At 37.7% G+C, this 23,580-nt stretch overlaps 1 protein-coding gene across 9 annotated transcripts in view; it reads right to left on the reverse strand.

Annotated features, from left to right (window-relative positions):
• Positions 1-23,580, reverse strand: part of DMGDH (dimethylglycine dehydrogenase) — an 88,449-nt gene that overhangs the window by 31,870 nt on the left and 32,999 nt on the right. For 8 of the 9 annotated variants that reach the window (XM_083819051.1, XM_083819049.1, XM_083819050.1 and 5 more), the window contains 6 exons: positions 22,113-22,278; positions 15,129-15,227; positions 13,735-13,899; positions 13,112-13,316; positions 6,076-6,324; positions 4,640-4,838 (listed from right to left, as the gene is read on the reverse strand). In XM_083819051.1, coding sequence (XP_083675177.1) covers positions 4,640-4,838; positions 6,076-6,324; positions 13,112-13,316; positions 13,735-13,899; positions 15,129-15,227; positions 22,113-22,278 — 1,083 coding nt within the window. Of the gene's footprint in view, positions 1-4,639; positions 4,839-6,075; positions 6,325-13,111; positions 13,317-13,734; positions 13,900-15,128; positions 15,228-22,112; positions 22,279-23,262; positions 23,421-23,580 lie in introns of those variants that run through there. The other variant, XM_083819046.1, reaches the window with a different exon arrangement.

Genomic DNA, 23,580 nt, shown 5'->3' on the forward strand with positions numbered 1-23,580 from the left:
GCTCTTACTTTCTCTGAAGTTCAGAATTTAATAATCTTTTCCAGGAATGTTAACAGTTAATACTAAAGAAAGTTGTCTAACTTCTGATATCCATAAATAAACTTTCTAGCCATAAAGTACCTCTTCTTTGTTGATTAGATTCAATTAAACAAGACTCAGAATTGAAAACCATACTGAGACATTATAGTAGCTATGATGAAGATTTACATTACAGTGGCAAGAACAACTGCACCAAAAATAAGGAGACGACATTACCAAGCAGCTTTAAAGAAACTGGAGTAACAGAAGGACTTCTTATATTGCTCCACTGAAAACCAGAGAATGTAGTGGAACTGGGGGTGAAACTAGGAGAATTTTGCAGCGGTGCCAGAATGGAGAGCTGCCTTTTCTTACTTGATATGCCTTCTCTGTTCTCTGCTACGAGAGAGAACTGGTTCCAGAACATTAATGCTAAAAAAATACACAAGTAGGAATGTTCTGCTACTAGTCTGTAGCAAAAGCCTGTCCTGTTTCTACCTAGTAAGTGTGTGAAGCATCAGGCAGTAGAGGAGGTCTCTTGTTAGAAACCTGTATTAAAGGAACCATACCAGACAGCAAAGGTAAGTACTCAAAAGTTATGAAATGATAGATCAAAGGTTTTCTTATTTAAGTATTTCGTACATAATTTGACCTTTCAAAATGCTCAACATCTTGATGCCCAAAAGGAGAAGTCTATGTGTGAAATATGCTTCTACCAGGTAGCTGAACTGGACAACTGGTAGACAAGGAGCTTCAGTGTACTGCTATATGTGTATGTCACCACTCAATATACATGCAACCAAACAGCACTATGTAATGCTGAATTACAGGCAGGATTATACATTGAAATGGTTAATGACAAATAATTATTAATAACAAAAGATTTAAAACGTTTGATGTTAATATATCCATGAATTAGTTTACCGTGTCTAAAAAAGGGCCTAAATATCCTTCTGTCATGTGAAAATTAATTATTAATTATTTGTGACATGCTCCAATGAGCAGAACAGAAAAATCCTTGAAGAAATATGAAGCCAATGGAAAACCAAATTTAGATTAGCATGCAGAAATTAAATCACAGAGACTCACACTGAATAGTGATGCCAAAACTTGAGCTGGTGCTCATCAGCTCTGCATTCAGAATTCTAGGCCCTGAATTAAACAGTCCAAGATCTTATGAAAAAAATAGAATGTAATCATTTAATCCCAATGCATATGTGTAAGAAGAATTGGTCCTGGCACTTAGTCCTGGCACTTCCTAACTGTAGAATGCCTGACTTTATAATCTTCATGATATTGGTTTGATACAGTAGTTTTTTTATCTTTTTGTTTGTTTGTTTAATAAAACTAATATCAAGTAGTTGAGTGCATGTAGCAGTTCTGCAAAACATAACCCTTTAGGACATTCAGCAGAAATCTTCAGATTCTCACCCCAGTTGATATAGAAAGGATGACTGCTTGTCAACTGCCACTCTATAAGTACTACAAAAGAGCTAGCCATTTCTGGTGTTAATTTAGTTAGACTCACTTGGGCAATTCATGTGTGCAAGTTTTGTGAGCACAGCTATGATGCCTTCAGGACCAGCTCCAGAAGTTTTAGCCAGCTCAAGTCTCTCTGCACCATTCACTAAAGCCAGAAGCACAGAGACCATTGCATGACTGTGGATGGAAACAGACCAAATGCACTGGAAATTTTTAGGTTTATTTGAAGACTGAGTTGATGGCAGGGTAACCTTGGGAACAAGACAGACCAGGAGGCAGCCCAGCAATGTGGATTTGCTAGGTCAGGTGGAGCAGTGCACCTTGTCTGACTGGTCTCCACATTTTGCAGAGCTTTTCAGCATTGTCTCTGCTCATTTAGTTGATTCTGTGCGTGCTCTCCATTGGGCCTACATCATCAGAAATGTTACGGACTACCCAGGGTGCCCAAATCCTTCATCAGCTCAGATAAGGAGAGCTGATAGTATTAATATATCCACTGCCATTCTTCTAAGAAGGAATGACGTACATGGTTTGCAGGGATGGGATAGGATGGGGTGGGATGGGATGTTACAGGTGTAAAGAGTGTTACTGCTTAGGAGTCTCTGACTTCATATGAAGATTTCAATAAATTGTGCTTTAGTGAACACGAATTGCCCTCTGCTCTTCTCTCCTTTCAATCCATGCCAGCCTTGCTTTGCTCTGTGGTCTTCCCCACTGTCTCTTTCCTGTTCTTGTGCCTTACTGGTTTGTGATATATTGCTTCTCACCAATTTTTGGCTCCTGAAACTTTTCACTCCATTCCTTTTTTCCTAGGAAATCTAAGTCCCTGCACACCATGGTCCCTTTTCTAGTGACTTTGTTCAGCCATTTTTCTACCCCATTTCTGCAGGAAAACTCCTATTCAGTCTCTGGCTTTAGAATACTACTGTAGATAGAACTCATGAAGACTTAGTGAATCTCTGTCAAGTGTTATGAGCTGTAACTTCTCTGAAGGCTTGTGAATGGGCCTTGCAGATAGATTTTGTGAAGAATGGCAGAAAGGCATATCTTTAGGAGAAAGGTCACTTCTGCCAAACATGAAGTTCATTCTCAGCAAATGAGGAGGTTAGAGTTCTTCAAAAGAAAGACTTCCCCCCAAGCCTGAACATGGCAAAATGGCATATCTTCCAATAATCTCATTCTTTTGAAAGATTATACTGCTTTGACACCAAATAGGGTCAGAAAAAAAAATCCAGCTTATTGTTAACACTTTCAAAGCTATAAGTAACCAAAACCAGTCTTAAATGGGAAGCATTGAGCAACCTTGATAATAAACAGTGCTACATGCCCTGCTAACTATACTTATTAACCTCTTTGCACATTAAAATGTCTAGCATGCTGCTAATTTTAGATAATAAAAATCCTCTAAACTAACAGCACTAAGTCCTCTGTCACAATGTCCCTGCTAGCTGACTGTGAGATAAGGATTTGCTAATGCACACAAAAAATTACAACACTGGCAGAAACACTGCAGTGACCCAGAAGTGCAGAACAGAGTCAAAAGTCCCTGAAAAGCAGACAAAGCAATCCAGTGACAGCAACATAATTGCGACCTGTGTCTACACATTTAGAGATTAATCAAATTCCTGAAATAAGTTGTTTTAAGAAACTTAAGCATGTAACACTGGTCTCTGGTTATTCCTACTTTGACTCTGCTCCTATTGATGCCAAATGAAGGAAAACAGGCTCCAAAGTCTGGCAACACGGTAATGAACTTAAACAGTCTTTCTGGTGAACTAGGACTAGGCAAACCACTTTTGTAACTATAAGATCTGCAAATGTTACTAAAAGATAACAATTTTGTTGGTTCTTTTTTTTCAATCCAAGCAGCAAAGGTGAACACCTTTCACAATGAATCATTGCAAAATTACCAAACCCTTTTATTTTGAGGGCCTCGGAAAGCATGTTAGTGATACTGCCTTATCTTACGATCTGAGGGTTTGTTTGGTTTGGACTGAAAGAAAACTGGAAAAACTTAGCTGGATTTTGAACGGCAAATTAGGCAATTGGAAAAGCAATGTAAACAGAACGTGTTCAATAACATGTGCCTAGAATTGCATTCAGTTCATTCTATCCATCTTGAGACAACAGGCAAAGTGAGACAACTAAAGAAAAGTCAGTAGGAGCTTTACCACTGACTTCAGTGGAGCCAGAGTATATAAGATGCAAATCACACTCAAAATAAATGTCATAGTGGGCAGGAGAGAATAAACAACACCAGAAAAACACCCATTCTTGTTGTCACACTAACCTCGTCACATTAACATCTTCATTTGCTTTCTTCCAACACCCAGCAACATCATTTCTCAGCTCAATCTCCAACAGTCAGAACTATGACTGTATCCCTAGAGCAGTAAGTCATCCAGTGTGCCTTCAGTCCTCTATGCTTAGCATGCTTTCAACTCTTCACCCAAAAGTTATTACTTCTGATTAGAAGTTCTTCCTGTAACAATCATTCCTGCCACAATTTCAGTGACACCATTTTCCACATACCAAAAAAGTATTGAACACAATGTAATTGAAAGTGATGCATAAAATGAACTGGAAAGTGTACTGCAAAGACCAGCACTTTCATGGCTTCAGCTTGCTCCACAGACATTACCAAGTCCTACCCACTTCTTGCTGCTTCATAAAGTGTCACAGATAGTAGCCTCCACAATAAAAGGAGGAAACAGATTGAAAGAATTGTGAGAGTTATGAAAAAGAAGAAAGAGAGAAGGATAAGTTCACAACATGTGGGTAGTGGTTATTAAGATTATTTCCAAACATCTTTTATATAGGTACAAAGAAAAGAAAGAAAAAGAAAAAGAAAAAGAAAAAGAAAAAGAAAAAGAAAAAGAAAAAGAAAAAGAAAAAGAAAAAGAAAAAGAAAAAGAAAAAGAAAAAGAAAAAGAAAAAGAAAAAGAAAAAGAAAAAGAAAAAGAAAAAGAAAAAGAAAAAGAAAAAGAAAAAGAAAAAGAAAAAGAAAAAGAAAAAGAAAAAGAAAAAGAAAAAGAAAAAGAAAAAGAAAAAGAAAATCCATAAAAATTTTGCAAAGTTCAAGCTAGCTATCATTTTAATAACAAGACAGACAAAAGTTCTCACAAAGAAATTTACTCACCCAAAACCAATAGCTACCCAGTAATTTCTTACACCCTGATGTGGTCCCACCATAGGAAGAATGTCTGGAGAATAGGTGATAGGACCTGCAATTGTGTTTATGATGTTTGCTTGTTTCAGAACTGGGACCATTTCCATAGCAGCCTCAATGTGTTCCATTATTCTGTCTAAATCAGACTCAAAAAGTTCTTTTCCAAAACCTGCACAAATATTTGACTCATTATATACTTGTTAAATACACTGAAAATATTTACATTTTAATCACAGTTATGCAATCTAAATACATAAAATTTATACGGAATTTATCAGTTAGTATGTTCAAGCATATACTATCCTACCTAAGAAAAACGGTGTGCATAAAACCTTAGTTACTTGCAGGATCAAGTACACTGTCACTGCAGTTACACTGTCTTTTACACATATTTGTTTAACCCTAAGGTCACACAAATTCAACAATGAAGTAGAAAGGAAGTGGAGAAACACAGAAACTTCATCTGTGTTAATAAGACCCATTTATTTTTCTCAATATGGCAACAATTTGAGGAGGGAAACAAAGATATTGCCTGTGTCAGCTTATTTCTTCCATGGCACTTTGTGAATTCCTGGATACATTTCAGCCTTCAGCCTGTGCTCTAAGAATTACTGAACATGACTCTGTAGAAGGACTTGACACTAGTGGAGACAAAAAGCTTACTAAGCTAAAACAGTGCAATCCACAGCCCAACAATATTAATTAATTTGTTCTTCCTTAAGAAACACTTTCTGTTGTTTTTTTTTTGTTTTGGTTGGTTGGTTTTTCTTTTTAAACTTCATGACCATTCACTTAAGATAAATTTCTGTGAAAAATTGAATGTAAAACTGGAGCCTAGGTATAGCACAGTACTTATTTTTATAACCATCAGTATGTCAAGCTTGGGATTTTTCTATACAAAAATTCTATACATACCTACAGCTCATTTGTACTTATATCTTAGCACTGTATTTTGTCTAAGCCATTCCTTTGCTGTATCTGTGTTCCTTTTTGACAACTACATTGTCTCCAAGGGAACAGCGAAAAATTCATAGCCCTTGCCAGTATGTTGGAGAGAACTGTAGCTTAAAAAAAATTAAAACCTATTCAAATGCAAAAACGTATATTTAGTGATTGGATTTAATCACTACACACAGACACCTATTCAAAGAGTAAGATAATACTATGTTGTAGATGTATACTTTGTGCCTATTTCAAATAGCCTTTTTTATATTACTTTTTTATTTCTATTTACTTGGAACATTAGAGGTCACAGCTACTCTTTGAAAACAGTTTTGCATTGCAATCCTGCATTGCCCATGTTTTCTATTTTCCAATATATAAGGCAATGTGACATAGTGGGATTTATACATATTAAAATATATGATAGTGCTTATCGAGTTTGAAGTTTTAATGTACTTAGTTACCTGGTGGGACTCCATTTGTTACCCAAGAGTCCTGCAGCTTCATCTTCTTTTCACTTTCATATGGACCAAATAAAAGACCATCTCTTTCCTGTCTTAGGTAATATGATCCTTCTAAGTCACGAATCACAGGTAATTCTCTTCTTAGGGCTTTCACTTCAGGGATGGTTGATGTCACAACATACTGATGGTGGACAGGTATAAGAGGGTGCTCCAGGCCAACCATCTTGCCTATTTCACGAGCCCAGAAGCCTACAGAAGACAACAAACAACACACTAACATTCAAAGATTTTCCTTTCAATTAATGGAAAATAACAGTAAAACATTTTCAAGAAGCACAGTGCTTTGTGGAACGTGACAAAGAAATTTTTTTTACACACTTTTAAAATTATTTTTCATACTATCCAGCACCATTTTCACTCCATAATTTCATGCTCTTGTTCCTAATTATGCTACCATAAATTACTCTAGTTTACAGTTATTCAAAAATGTAACTGGAAAAATATGAATTAGGCTTTTAAAAGTTCAGAAAGGAATTCAATGATCAGTTCCACAAAACCCACAGTTCATTTCAGTAAACTAGGACTGCAATGCACAAAAATCAAAAACACAAGCAGAATAAATTAGTTCATCTATAGGTGTTATCCTGGACTCTTACTATCAACCAAAAGAGCTAGTGTGCTTTCCCAAACAGTAGTCAAGTGCTAACACAGCAAGGTAGTACTTTCAGCTGGCTAATCCCCAGAATTCATTTCCCTCCTTTTTCACATGCATCATGTAACTTGTATTACTTATGCCTTTCATGTATTAATCAATTCACTATGATGTTCCTATTGGCAAGTAGTTAGCGCACTCTCCCATAGGTGTCCAATTAAAAGTTCTGATACAGGCTGTGATCAGAAATAGTAAGAATCAATTTCCCTGCCCCTGAAGCCTGCTCAAGGTCTTTCATGTAAACTCCTAAGCATACATTAAAGAAGGACTAATTCTTCTCTGTTAAAGTCCTTCCAGACTAGCTGCTCGTACCTGGTAAGACGCATTCCCTTAGTGATGTATCAGTGTCAAAGACAAGGAGTAGAAACTATTTATCTCTGCCAGGCTTATTAGTTAGGGCTTTGCATCATGGCTCAAGTCTGCTGTGAGATCGGAGTGTATAGATGAGAGAATCCAGCAGATACAATTGACTGTGATGGCAGCTGCTCTTAGAGATTGGAATACTCTTTAACATCGCTCTCCTGACTCTTTGTAAGAAGGAATGTAGGTCTCAGAAGTAGGAATGAAGGGGGTAAATCCAACAGAGCAGGAATTTCAGGGGAATCTGTGGGGTCAGGAGTAAGGGTTGGGAGAAGGCAATACGGAAGATGAAGAGGTAGGAGGGCCTTTCAAAGAAAAGGCTACATGCTGTATGCCACCCAGGAAAAGGAGGCAGTTCAGCCGGGTTCCTGTGTAATCAGCTAACTCCCAACTTCATGAAAAACTATCTCCAGCAAGGTTTCCCACTTAACACGGCTGCCTCTTCTCCTGGGACCTACACACAATGATGCCCAGCGTAACATGCAATTTTTCTTCCTTTTTGCTGCTTACTTGGCTTCAGACCCAGGTGTTCCTACCTCTCTCTTCTATTCTACATTTTCCAAGAACTGGCTAAATTTTAGCTCTCAGGGCCCTGAGGGCACTAACAGGTCTCAACAGTCCTGAGCAGCCCCATTGGGACTTTCACCCACACACCTCCCCATGGGGCCTGACGCCCCATTTCTGCTCAGCTCAGGGACATCAGTGCCAGTCTGAGCTGGTTTGATCGGAGGAGTGCCTGTTTACAGCTCTGTCACAACCATGCCCGTGCCTGGCCATGGACCTCATTGATCCAGACCCTGATCCGTGGACTACTTCCCAGCTTGGCCTCACCCCAGACTCATCACCGTGGACCTGCCTGTTGATCACTGGGCAGTGTCTGGCCCTGGTTACTGTCACCAGACCTGCTCTCGACCTGCCTTGTCTGCAGGCTGGATTTGTCACTATGGCTGCCTGTGCCTCTTCCCCACAAAGCAGTCTGGAAATCTGGACTCTGGGTGGATGCCAAATGCCAAATGCCTGCCCAACTCCCTCCCTCATGCCATTTAGGACAGAGCCCTGGCTGGCAAGGCCCATGCCCTACCAGCCCTGTTACCACTCCTGGCGCCTTCTCCCACAGAGAGTACCCAGCCAGTGCAGCTAGCTGACATCGACTTGGGAATACAGCCGCTCATCTCTGGCATGGCCAGAGTGACTGGAAAAGATGAGCTGGGCTGTGCTGGCTTGGAGCTATTCCCTGCACACAAGCAAGCCTCTGGGTCTAACACCCACATATAAAAAAAAAATAATAATAATCCAAGGACAAGGTTTTCTGTGGTAAATCAGCTGACAACTGCTAACAGACAGGTAAAGCAAGGGAGAATGAAACCAAGGATCATGACAGAGAGACTTGGTTAATTAAAAGCCCCTGTCCAGTAAATGGTAAATAACAGTATCTGTTGTACTTCATTTATCATATGTAAGACTTTGCTTCTTAACTGAATCCTCAGTACTTGGAGGAGACTCACTGACAGAATAGTTGTTCTGTTGGTAAATTAGCTGAGGGAAGATCATGCAGCATACAGTGATTCAAAAAATCTTTTAAAACTACTGAAACCTGATTTATGCTCCCTTATATAGAGAACAATCAAAAAATGCTAATGAAGTTGAATTTCTAGCACATCTTCAAGGGCTTCCTCAATTAAACATGACAAATACACATTTGAATTTAAGCATAGGCTAAGGGGACCTGGAGATGACCATTATGGAAAAAAAAAAAAAAAAAAAAAAAAAGAATGTATGAATGCAATGAATGTATTTACTCTCATTTGCTAGCCATTCATGTACAGTGTCCCGCTCCTACCAAGTCCAGCCATTGACTAGTCAACTACAATTACTGTTTAGGGAACTTCTTTTGATTTGTGTATTTCCATGTCACCTCCAAAGAAGACTACTTTAAGGTAAGGTCAGTTAATGAGAAAAGAAGGTGAAGTAGCAAAAAATTCCACAAAATCTAGTATCATACACTGTTTTTCTGCCAAAATTTTTTAGACTCAAAAGAGATATTTGGAAAAGAAATAATACTCCAGAAATGCACTCTGAATAATTTCACTATTTTGCTTACATGTTAAAACAGAATTAGTGGGAAAACATTAAAATAAAAATATTCAAGCTCCTCAGAGAAAATAAAAATGGCAGACAATTTTAGATCTTTGAAACTTATTTTTTTTCTTCCAAAATAATATCAAGTTTCTTAACCATTAAGTTTCCAGAAGTATATCACAAACACAGCTGATTTTAAACTGCTGTTGAATTAAAAGCAAATACTTTAGGCGTGCTTAAAATCAAATTTAAATGCCATAATTCTAAAAAATATATATTCATACATAGACTAAATGCTTATTTAATTGGTTAGAATAACAACAGCTGGCATTTACTAAATGAAATATATCATAGTTTCTTTTTTTTTAAGTTTTTGAACCATGTGCAAAAGCCATTACAAACTCAAAAAATGACAAAAGATAGAATATGTTCTCTAAAAATTCTAATTGGAAGCAGATGTCAAGTCCTATCACACAGAAGAGATAAATGAAAGCATGAATTATATCTCAAGGACATTTATAAAGATAGAATTGTAGAGATTGCAAACATCTGATGCTGAAATATTTACTGATGGTATTACTGAGCATAACTATTGAACTATGTAATCTGACTCTCTCTTGTGTTTTAAAAGAAGAGAAAATATTCCATCGCTACATGTATATAAATGGTTTTATATGCATTGTGTACAGGCCTGCACGTGTGCATACGTATGCACGTGCATATTGTGTAAATAAACTACATTCACTTTTTTTTTTTTGCAGAATTTAATCAATCTTTATATTATAAATAGGCTGAAAAACACTCTAGCTGGCTCAATACCAGTTAATTTATGTCAGGGATTATTTATTAGGCATCTGCTTTCTTCCAAAATGGAAATCTCACATAAGGAACAGCTAAAGATTGGTTGAAACTAGCTTGTTCCAGTTCCACTGCAGATGTCAGTTGGGGGATGAGGGAGGAAGAGAGAATGTGGAGAGCCTTCTGATATATTCTTCTCTACTCATATTGCAACATGAGCCTAAAATATGAGCTCTGAATTATACCAGTCATGATCTGTAGTGGAATGAAGCAAGGCTGAGAAGAAGAATGAATGTTAGCTGAGGGAACATTTATAAAATATATTGGTTATACGGTATTAATTTCACATCCCTAGCCAGAATGTTAAGCAACATGTGCTTCAAATGTTCATTTTGGCTGAACAGTTAGCCATGTATTGTTAGTTTAATAAGTTATTAAATAAAAAAAAAAAAAAAAAGCACTATGAAAATTTCATAAGGACTCATTCTGATTTTTACAAATAGACTTTGAAAAGCAATTACTGAAAAACTCTGCCTAATGTCTACTTGATACATAAGCCAAAGAAAGACAACTACACTACAAAAATAAATAAATAAATAAATAAATAACATCTGTGACACTTTGTACATATGATGTAGAGTCAGTATTTTGGAATAATAAGCACCTACAAGTTTGAGGCCTAAATAAGAGGTCTAAATGCCAAAAGAAAACCCTGCCTCTCCGTGCCATAATCTTGAATTGTTTCCAGACTAATAAATCCATCCTGTGTAACAAATGACACAAGTATCCTATTAGTAAGAGAGCTTGTGATTTTTTTGTCTGAATGCTGTCCCATAATTCATGTCCAAAAGCCATGAACTGTGAGTCCATACGCAATCTAAATATTGATGTCTTTCATCTTCTAAGTGCTTGACTTTTTGGTCTAAATAAAATTATTTTTTTGGTTTCCCCGTCTGTGTCATTGCTTGCTTTCTAACAAGCATACTGAACTCCTTACCTAGTCCTCTTTCTCTCCAAAATGTTATGTTGCACTACATTGACATCATGACAGCTCATGAGCGTGCAGAGAACCTCAAGGTGAACTTTTCAGACCCCTGCTAGTTTAGCAAGGCTGATAGCCATAGCAGGTGATCACATGTACGTGGGAGGTATATGATGAGAAAGCACACTTTTCAGTGTGAAATGAATGCCTAGAATGATCTAACACAGGGCTCTCTGCATTCCAGACATGGCAAGAAATGTCACCCAGTACATACCATTTTTCTGTCCAGAGCACAACCCTTTTATCCCATTCCCTCCAAACTTCTCTCTGTGTCAATCTTCTCTCTTCCCTAACCCTGCTTTTCCTGTACCTGCTTTTCATCTCAGTCTCAAGCTCTTTTTCAATCACTCTTTTACAATACTTTTTCATCTAGTTGTCTCTCTCCACGTGCAAGTCAGCTTTCCTCTTTTGTCAAATCCTGTGCCATGTGCCTTATCTTCCTTCCAATCCACACACATTCACCTTTCCCTTGCTTGTCTGACAGTCTTCCATCCTCAGACAGCTCAGAAAGCCTCAATTTTCCAATTCCAGTTTCACCCACAACCAGTCCTCAAATATCCTTCCTAATCTTTTTGTCCAGAAACGCTCCAGTTCCCATAATGAAACATGTCAGATCCTTTTCAGCTATCTCTCTCCACAGTGTCACCCCCACGGTTGCTATCACCACAGTCCTTCCCAGTCTGAGCTTCCTTATTCAGTAAGTCCTCTAGCACTTAAGCTCTCCACTTGCTGCCAGTGCTCCCAGCCACCTCCCGGCATCTTTCCCAAGCACTTTCCCAGCACTCTCCCTCTCTACTCTCCTTCCAGTCCAACTCTCTCATATTTCCAACTACCAGCCATGGTTATTCTCCCACCAACAAGAACAGTACCTGTCTCACTCAACTCTTTCATTTTATCTGCCTTGCATTGGAGACATGCTTTTCTGTTTTGTTTTTCCACTGCACATATGTAGAAAGGAATTAAAAGGATTATATATCCCTGCTCTCAGTTCACTCATCCCATCTGAAGAAGAAAAAGTCTCCTGGAGTCATCACGCCTCCCAGCTGAAACCTGATTATTCACTGGGATGGGATGTATGAAAGACTATTTCAAAAACACAGGTACGATTCAGTTTGAGGCTGTCAGTGTCTGCAAAAATTTTATCCAAATGGTAAATATTCAGCAAATATTCAAACAACTGAAAACAGAAAATCTTCTGCTAGGAGCCATTAGGCACACTCCCTGTGGGAGGTGCCAATGGTCTCACCAGTACTGTGATTTTCTGTAATTTGTATAAAGCAGCATAAAAATAAGTGAAGTTTGGTTTGAATACTGCTTCCTAGACCTACCAACTCATTTGGGAAAACAAAATCAAATCCTGTTGGAAAGATTTCTGAGGCAGAAACATCAGTTTAGCTTCTTTAACAAAACGAGGAATAAAATTGCATATGTAAATACAATTTCCTTTGAGTTAGGAAATTTTTATTATGTGGAAAAATATATTATTAAACAAAGTGTATGTTTAAAATACAAATCAAATAACAAAAATTGCTCTTTCAATGATATGTGGAGAGTTAAATCTTAGAGAAGATAATAATGAAATAGGCAAAGTTATCTTATTGGCTGCAAATCCTCAGTCTCTGAAAACAAAAAAAAAAAAAAGTGAAGATATTTCTAGTTCATTTGTACATCCCATATCCCTTCCTAAGTAGCTCTCATAATATTTTAGAGGACCACATTCACAGACAGTAACCTGTCTCTTCTACACTACTTACTGCAGACAAGTAAGGGTCTATTCTGCTTCTGAAATCTAACAAGGCAGCCTAACTAGTAAATGCTGGAGACAAGCCAGAAAGTAATATTATTAATGCCTAGTCAAGGACATTTATCTGAAGAGCTAAATTTTCACAATACTATAAAGTAATAAGCACAGAGTATATTTTACCACAAACCAAATATTCAAAAACGTATACTTATTCCTGTAAACCACACATATCTGCACAGATCCTCAGCATCACCTAGTTTGTAAATCAGAATAGTATACAATTGATGATGTTAAATCCTACCTGCAGTGTTCACAATTCTCTTTGCTTGAATTACTCCAAGTGGAGTTTCAACTTCCCATGTCCCATCTGATCGGGGGTTCAGATTAGTCACTTGGACCGGGTAATTCAGTTGGGCACCATATTTTCTGGCTCCCGCAGCCAAGGCCATTGTGAGAGAATAGGGATCAATATGACCATCTCCAGGGTTATATAGGCCAGCTAAAACCTATGTGGAGGTAAAATCACACAAAATGAAAGAAACTAAAATTTATCAAAGTCAACTAATTTTGTTTCAAAAATGATTTATTTCTTGAATGTGATGTATTTCTTGAGTAAACCTTAAGGAGTCAAATCAAAACAAATTTTGAAAACATAGCACATTATAAAGGCTACAGCTAACAACTTAACAGTGGTCCTAAGGAAGCAAAATTCCTCAGTTCTCAGATGTAATTAAAAGTTTTCAGTGCCTTAATATTATAGCATACTGTATTCACTAAAATGCACAAGTGATTTTAGTTTACATATTTTTCCACTGAAATAAGAGAATTTCTCATACCATTTGTATAAGTGGAACAGGATCTAAATACCTGCTAGACCGACATTTAAATGCAATGGAAGTTGTTCCATGAAATTATTTTTTTTACCATATCCATGTTCAATAAGGGGAACAGCTCTTGTACTTTCTCAGGAGTAATTAGGTACTGCTCTGTTGGGTGCCAACCAGCTCGAGTCATTTGGTATTTGAATTCATCTACCCTAGTAGGGGTTGAAGCAATTCTGATGCTGCCAGGCTGATGAAACCCCACAGCCTAAAACAAAGAGAAAAAATGAAATACTGTAAGAAATTTTACTTATCTCCATAAATGCATGTTCCTATGCTATGGGAAGTCCGCAGGAATTTTGCCATTAAAATGACTGGAAAAAGACTCAGTGTAAGTTAGGTGCCCTTGGAGGAGCAGGACTGAGATGAAAACTCCTAGAGTTAATTTGCTTCCCAAGTAAATACATGCTATCTGCAAAATAATTGTAAAAAGTTTTTATTGAATGTCATATTTTTATTAAGATTTGATTAATATCTGAATTTATGAACTCACTTTCAAACCTATAATCAGATACATCTGAAAATAAATATGTAATAATTTGTATTAAAGTTTATCACCTACATAATTTGCTATTGAGAGGCAGCAGAATAAACTTAACAGACGAAGCATCTCTATTGACAAAATGAACGACCCCCCTCCTTTTTTATCTTTTTAATAAAGCAGAAATCCTTATACAGCTAAACACTGAATGCTCACTTTCAGGTATACATAATGTATTTTATCTTTTCTCTGTTAATTAACAGGACATTAATAGGGTTGTATAAGTCTTTTATCAGAACTCACAATGATAATTTGCTGCAGTGTTTTATCTTGCTGTAGTTAAGAGCAGCAGAATGAAGAAAAAAGCACATTGTGACAATTATCAAGTTAGTACTGCAAGGATCATGGAGGTTCTTCTGCAGTCTGAAGCAAGCAGAGCATAGTAAATGAAATCTATGTGGCTGAATGTTGCCAGATAAGGAAGACCACTCCTGTGTTTCTCTGCATACCCATTCCCTAAGTCACTAAATAAAAACATGTCTCTGAAGGGGATGGGAAGAATTACAGCAATCTTCTCAAGTACAGACCATCATATCATATGAAATTATAAGCAGACAAGTTTAAAGCAGGAATGTATCATAATCAATCCATTCATTCCAGATCCTTGATGCTATTTTAACTCCTAGAGCAAGATAAAGTTGCAGACTCTCAGTCTGCTGAACTTCTGAGATGTTTGATGAAAACAATCTTCTTAAACTTTACAGAGATCTGAGAAACTATCTAAAACATTTACTGATTAAACACAAGACTTCAGTATAGTTATGCAGGCAGAATATATTTCAATATAAGGAAAGCCTTATGATAACCCTGAACAAACACATACACCCTGTCAACTCTTTCATGAGACTATTCGTAAGATTGATTTGAATTAATACTTAGAAAGTTAAGGAGATTACCTGCCCAGTCTCTTCTTCCAGCTTTTCATAGAGTTTGATGCTGTAAGCATGGATTTTCTTCAGGTTTATTCCAGGATGAAAGTAGGTAGTTAAACCAGCCTCAAATAAGAAATAAGAACAACACAGAAATACGATTAGAAATAGAGTGTTGTCTTTCCCACCTTCCAACTGTCATTCAAAAGTGAACCACTATGATACTATAAGGAAAAGCAACACATGTATAGAGCCAAGTGCTACAAAAATAAAAGCAAAATTCTTTCCCTACTCATGGCATTCTTCTCTCTGCATATGTTTTTCCACCTGTCTTTTCTCATCAAATCTGTCAGCTCATGATACTCTTGCAGTTGTCCTCTCCTATGGTTTCCTGTCTTCCTTAAATTATGCAGTTGTCTGTTTCAAATCTTTTGGAAGTGACACACAACTTAGTCCTCGATCAACTGCAGCCTCTGCAATTGCTGAAGTAGCTTAAGAAATTAGTGTGTGAATTTTGCACATCATTTTGCTAGGCTTGATTTTAGAAAGTGGATGAGCCCTTTTGGGTTCATACAACTGTAATATCCAGAAGGTACTACAGACTTTTCTGTATTTAAGGAAACTGTTCACCTCCCAATACTACAGACAGCTTTGTCAATATAATGACATTCATAAGTGCAGATATTTAGCACTTGAAGGAAGTTTAATTCTTACAGACTTAATTTAAGAGTTTAAGTCTTACAGAAGTTAGGTTACATGTCTGCATATCTCCAGAATTTGACATCTCACTAAAGCCCTTCTTCGAAATGAGATAACAGCACTGACAAATTACATTAGATTTTCAGGCTAAGTAACTACATTGATTTAAATATTTTTATAGTGAGACAAGTTTGCTAACTAAAAAAAAAACTTATTCATACCTAATGTTTGTTTTAATTAAGAACCCAATTTATATATAATAGCTTCATTTACTTACATAGATGTAATAGAACAAATGTACATTACAAGATTTTTAAAAACAGTTAAGGGAACTAGACACCCGAGTTCACCTTTGAGTTCACTGCCATTGTGAGATAAAAAGAGCAGAGAATCTAAAGGTGAAAAATAAAACACATAGTAGAATTTTGATAGTTTCCTTCTAAGTTGCCTGCTAAGCATATACTGAAACTACCCTTGATTTTCACTCATCAAATCAGCTCTGTGCAACAAATACATAATTTTAAGGCCCTAACTTTTAAAGCTAACTTAATAAACGTATATATATGAACAAAAAAAGTAAGATTTAGTGGTCTATAAATACAGGTTCTGATTCAATCTAGTTTAATTTTGCTGAGAACCTATTAAACATTTCTCTGTAATTAACAATACTCTTCTGTATAACAACATATATTGTATGCATTACACATTCTCATTTTCTGAAACAATGGCCTGTTGTGGCTCATCTTTCTTGTTGCACCTTCACGTTTTAGACCCATTTTTTCCTTCAGATAAAATTAGCTTCAAATTTCACCTAGCAAGTTGTTTCCATTCAAATGCCATGGCCCTCAAAAAAAAAAATTTAATAAGTCCTAAGTCACTCACTGCCTGAGATGACAAATACTCAATCTCTTCAGAGTATAAGTGTCTGGCATTAGTGACTGCACAGCTTTATGCATGGTGTCAAAGTTTTTCCTACTTTTCTTCATGTGGATTTTATCTTCCTGATACCTTAAAGTTTATATAAAATATCATAGCATACCAAATGAGTGAAATGACATATTTTTCATTTGTGATGGTATTTTATTCATAAATTTGGCTCTGGTTCCCTCAGTATGTTTAGTATTGTTCATTACCCAAATGTTTTAAGTTTAAAAGGCGATCATGAAAATCTGGAGGAGAAAAAAATATCCACTGAGGGCTACATTAAATGCAAAGCAAGCCCCTTGGATTCAGGAAGTCCCTGAGATAGAAAAATAATCTGGAAAAAATATTGTTTGTCCTTTTCTTATTATCATATTGTATCATCATCATATCATCCAGAGACTGGATATTTGACAATGTGTGCATTAGACCTCATTTATTACATGTGGTTTTATGCTGTTGTGAACACTTGTATTTTATTTTCCTCAAACTAAAACCCAAGGCTGCTTCAGTAAAGAATTTGTAATTAAAAATTGCTTGTTTCCTAAAAAAATAAGTCCCAAAGGCCTTTTTGCTATGTATAGAGAATAAAGAAATAAATTAGGCATTGAAGTGTTCACATTTCTTCAGCCATTTACAATAATCTATGGGTAATTCATTCCCTTGTGTCTAGAAATCATGCCATAACATTATTTCTACTGTCCTCTTTCATTTATGTAAATATTTTCTGGTTGGTCTTTTGTTATTTTTCCAAATGTAGCAATATATTTTCCAGATGTAAGGAAATTCCATTTTAGTAGCCACTGTTAGTGAAGTCATCTCAACCAAATGAAGCATTAATCACCTACAAGTTGGCTATAAAACCATATAAATTCAAGAGCATTTAATTGCAATAATTAAATCAAATCTCTGATATTTTTTAAATAAAGAAAAAAATTCTAAACACATTTAGTGCCCTTTGGCTTCTCATGAAGAATGTTTCTGATTTCAGAAGTGTAATTAGGAGACAAATATAACCTGACTGGACTATATCAAAATTAAAGTAATAGAAACACAGAATAATTTAGACTGAATGGGGACCTCTTGAGGTCCATATCTATGCTCACGCTTTAAGCAGGGTCAGCTACAAGAACAAACCAGGTTGCCCCGGGTTTTCTCCAATCTGGAAAATCTCCAAGGACAGTGACTGCACTATCTCTATGGATAAATATTCCAATACTTTGCATTTGTCCTTGTTAAATTTCGTGACGTTTTCCTCATTCCATCCCTCCAGTCTGTCTGGGTCCCTCAACATAGCAACCCTGCCTTCTGCTGCACTGACTGGTTGCCACAGTTTGGTGTCAACTGCGAACTTGACAAGCATGCACTTTGTCACCTTCTCCAGATTATTGATAAGGATATTAAACAAGATGGGTCCAAGGACAGACCCCTGTGACGCTCCACATGTTTCCAACATTTGGGTGGGGTAAGATCCATTAACCACTACTCTCTGAGCCCAAACATACAAGCAGAATTTTTTTTACCTATCTAGCTGTCCCACCATACAGACCATAACATCTTAAGTTAAACATATGAATATTATGGGAGACAGTGTCTCAAGTATTGCTGAAGTCCAGGTAAGTGACATCAGCTGCTCTCCCCTTGTCCACAAATTCAGTCAATTTTAACATAGAAAGCAACTGTGTTTGGTCAGGTATTTTTTATGCTTGGCAAATCTATGCCAACAGTTCCAAATTACTTTCTTCTTTATGAGCTCAGATATGATCTGAAATTCACTCCATGATTTTTCCAGGAACCAAAGAAAGGCTAGCTGGCCTTTAGCTCTGCTGATCATCCCTTTGGATTTTTATAAAGATGGGTACTCCCCCAGCTCCATAGTATTTCAAAAATGATAAAACAGCAGCCTTGCAATGCCATCAGCAGCATTCTTAGATTCAGCCCATCTGCTCCAATGTATTTGTGAGTCTAGTGCTCCTAATCCCAGACTTGATGATACCTGTCCACTGCTGGTAGTTCCTCTACTCCTTGAACTTTTCTTCCAAGCACAGAGGTGTGTGAAACTTTGTCAGTGAAAACTGGCAAAGAAGGCATTGAGTACTTCAGCCTTATCAGTGTCCACTGTGGCTGAATCACCCACCTCATTCAGCAGCAGTCCCACATTTTCCTTGTTCAGCATTTTACTGCTAATGTAGCAGCAGAAGGCCTTGTTGGCTTGCTGTTCCTTGGGAGTCTTAACTTCAGTTGGGCTTTAGCTATTCTAACATTCCCTTTGCATGCCCATGCAGTTTTTCTAAATTACCTCTTTGCAGCTTCTTCCTGCTTCCAATTCCTCTAACTCTGCCATGAGCTTTCTGTTTAGCCTAGTTAGCCTCACAGGACATCCACCTCCTGTCCTGAATTTCAGGGTCGACTGTTCTTGTATATGAAGAAGATTTGCCCTCGGTTTTGCTCTATTTTTGTGAGACAGATGTTGTTGTTGTATATGAACATGAGCTCGGGAAATAATTTTCTGTAGAATGGCCACTATGCTATGAAAATTGACAAAGACTTTAAAGCATTTTTATAGATGAAATTTTTTATATTTTGAACTTTTCTTGTGTTCTTTTCCTTCTATTCCAATCTGTTTCAGATTTTATATTTACTTTACTATTAAACTAGCTTTCTGGAGAAAATGGCATTAATACTGACGCTACCTACATTCAGTCTTATTTCAAGTTTGAATGAGCCTTAACAAGTTTTTATTTGTCTTGTGCTGTGATTTATTAACCATCAGCAGCAAAATCAACTGAACGTTGCGTGAAACAGTATTACATAATAATGATACATTACACATTTTCTTAGAAAACACCTTGTCGAAAAATAACTACACAAAAAAAACAATTTGCTGAGTGAGTTATATATGCATTGTTCAGTCCTTAGAACGTCAGTGAGATTGCAAATGATTTGACTCGCAGTATACTAGAACCCTGCAAGTTCATGAAGTCTAAGTCCTGACCTAGTTTATATACATACAATAATCACTACTTTGTCATGGTTAGATGGCATAAAAAATGAGCAGCACTCACTCTCTTATTTATATCTGCTCATTATTTCATGTTATTCTCATAGCTAATACAAAAATGTGCATGGTTTCTGTCCCGTTTTCATTTCAATAAAATGAGAGTCAGAGAAACTCATCTCACACCTCAGAAGTGGAAGTTTTAACAGCAACACTAACAAGAATATGATCTATATGAAATGTGATCCTGAGTGCTGGCAGAACTTACTGGACTGTGAAAGAGGGAAAATCTGGTACAGTACAGCAATATCTGAACCAGGCTTTTTCAAACTGTGTGGCCGCAGGCAATATACTATGTGCTATATGACATGCGAACTATACGTGTAATTTTCATCTATACCTAGTATTATATCTCTGTGAAGAGACCACTGATAAATGCACAGTACCTACTGCAATAAAGAATTGACAGTCACAATTCTGATCTTTTTCATCAAGTGAAACAGACAACAATTTTTTCATCCTCAGACACACCACTCTAATATGGAATTCAATGAAGAGCATTAGCATACCATGTATTTTATTTAATAGTTATCCATTTTTAACCTGTCTCATAACTAGGTGTCTTTCTGTGTTCATCACCCCGCAATGCTGCAGCAGGTACTACAAGGCAGCCCTCTGAGTAGCCTGGTACAGGCATCTTCTCTACTGTGGTTCCTCCCTGTCTTTACAACAGAGTTCCTCACCCGGTGCTCCATCATTGCGTTCACTAAAACTGAACAGGCAAAAATAATGAAGGAGAGGTTGCTTTTACATAGTTAGGAGCAATAAGCTAGAGTGAGAGAGCATATCAACAAAACATTAGAAACAAATTCCCCCATTCACGGTTTTGGTTTCATATTAAATGAGGGGATTTTGATTATTTTTTACACACACATTGTTCTGTATATGCATTGGGTAGATAGAACTCAGTCTGTGACTCTTTTATGTTTAAGTCAAATTATTTCTCTGAACATTTTATAATTATGATTCATTACACAAGACGCATGATCTGACACTTACTATATACCATGTTGCATTCTGAACTGCATCAGCTGAGGTATGATTGTCTAAAAGAAGTGAGATTACTGATTTTGTTTTTCCTAACTTGATACAGTGTGTTTTCTTCTGTTTTGTTTGTTGAAAAGCAAGTACAATAAACATGCTTATACATTTCAGGCAGCTATTATTTTTTTTAATATTTTTTACTAACATCCTCTTTTAAGGCTCCAAACCCACAAAGTATCTGCCCTATAATATTTCAAACTTGAGGCTTTCTCCTCTAGGAAGAGTGTAAGAATATAAATGGAACACAATGCGAGTCACCCTCCTTACTTTGTTCCTAAAAGTCACTCAGATATTCTAGTTGTAAGCACTGCATAAATGCTCTATTGTATTAACAGAGTAGTCCCAGAGACAGCAAGCTGTTGCTTTTATATGCACTTTTATTACTACACACAGGGATCACTTTCTCCTAACTCCATGTGAGCGTAGATGGAAATGAATGGAAAAAGCATCTATTATTGTGGCAAGCTTTATTTTATTTCATTACACTACCTACTCCAGACATTGACACATACAAAATATGTAGTTACATACATGCATGCTATGCACCACTATATCCATGTGATTAGCATTATTATAGGAGGTGTCCCCAGCTGTCATTATTACATGTATGTCTTTTTAGTTCTTTTCCTTAGACTACAGACAAACAGTCGGCCTTACAAAACAGCAGTGTACAATTGTCGGCTTTGCTCCTCCAAGACTTTTTGCAGTGTCAACAATGGTAGGAAAGAAAGCTCTTGTCTCTAACAAGAAACAATTTCTGAGACAATGATGTTCTCTGAGAACTGGACACTGATGCTGGTCCTTAATCACCTCTCTTTCAGGATAACGCATATATAAAAAACAATTAAGCATAAAATAATGCCAATTTAGAAACTTCTGGGTTTTTTTGCATGGTATTATAACCACTTCCAGTGATAAAGTCTGCAGTATAAACTAGATTACTTATGACATTATAACTTGTTTTTAAAAAAATCCAAGTTGAACTAAAGTTTAAAGTCTAAGTCCACTTAGCTGCCAAAAACATATAATAATATTAACAGTTATCTTCCAGTAATTTCAAAATACAATATTTGTCCCAACTTCTACAAATGAGGAAAGTATACTATGGATAGCTGAACCAACTTTTCAAAACTCACACAGCAGGTCTATACAGAGCTCAGTGCTAAAGTTTGCATCTATAAAATAACCAAGACAATCTCTGGAAAGCCAGGGAATATAAGGGTAATGAAACTTCCACCACTGTTAGATAAACTGTTGTTAATCTGAGAGATTAACAAAATGTTCCTTACTGCATGCCAAGTAGATCCTGCAGTGAGCTCAGATTTTTCCAGCAGAATGACATCCTTCAAGCCAGCCTTTGCCAAGTGATAGGCTAGGCTCACACCGACGCAGCCACCTCCAATGATCACTGTGTCTGCTTTGTCTTTCCGCAAGGAAGGAGATGGATTTTCTTTCCTGGGAAAAAAGAATAACAATTACAGACTGTTTCAGAAAGACAGTTACACATTTGTCCATCTTCATTGTTTTCAGCTCCTCATTACGTAACTTGGTCCCTGCTTGGGAGTCTAACTTAGAAAGTAACCTGTTCACTCCTATCTGCTTTTAAAGTAAATGCCCCTAAAGGGTTTTATACGTACACAGGATTAAGAAAAACTGCAAAGCAAGTTTGCTTCCACTCACAGCTTTAAATCTTTGCTATTTGTCCCATTTACCCTTATATGTAGTCTTGTTTCAAATGAGAACCTGTACCCCTGTAACAATGCCAAGATCTGGCTTTTCAGAAGTGCGAGTGTAACACGACACAGTCTTTTAAGAATGACTACTTAGTAAAGCTCATTAACACTTTTTTAAAGCAATATGTCAGCGTTCACCAACAGTGAAAATTAATATTTATTTTCAAGTTCTGTGTATCTTAACGTGTTCTACTTTGCCAGTCAGAGCATTATGGAGACAGGTTTTTCTCAATGGCTTGCTTACACCTGCTACAACGCGGTTTCACAACTACTGTACGCCGGCACAACTCAGAGCTGTCCCCCCGGGCAGCCCATTCGCTTCCATCTTGTGTGACCCCCCGCGTCGGCCGTCCCTTCCGCAGAGGGCCGAGCAGCAAGCCAAGATCAAGAAATACATCAGGATAAATAGCCAAATTAAAACCGGCCATTTTTTTGGATGAGCGGGGCAAGGTCAGACCTTTTACTGCAGCAGAATACTGTGGCACTACAGTACCTGTCCTTTCGGGACAGCTAGTCAACACTCATTTAACTTTATCTCCCCCCTCCTTCTACGCAGCTTTTTGCTCTTTGCTTTCTCAGCTTCTCCGGCAGAAAGCGATAATGTGTAACCAACTGATCTTTCACCCGTCTGCGCTCAGAAATCCGACCTGCTAGCTGCACGCATGACGATGCACATGACAAAATGGCATTTTAAGTACAAACTCACCCGCCCTGGGTGCCCGCGCCGCAGCCGAGGGGCCGGGGGGCGGCCGCGGGCAGGGGGCAGCGGTGGCGGCGCGGGGTCGGCAGGCGCCGCAGGGCCGCCCGCAGCAGCGTGCCCATCCCGCACACGGCTCGCCCGCGACACGGGGCCGGCACACAGCCCGATCTGCGCCCCCCGCCGAGGACGGCCCCCGAGGAGGAGGAGGAGGAGGAAGGCGCCGGACCGCCCCCCTGGCCGCGGAGCCGGCTGCCCCCGCCGGGACTGGGGGTGGAGGACGAGGGGAGGGCCCCCCGAGGGGTCAGGGACCGGGCAGGGCAGGGA

This window comes from Anser anser (genome assembly GCF_964211835.1).
Source record: "Anser anser genome assembly, chromosome: Z".
Classification (NCBI taxonomy): Eukaryota; Metazoa; Chordata; class Aves; order Anseriformes; family Anatidae; genus Anser; species Anser anser.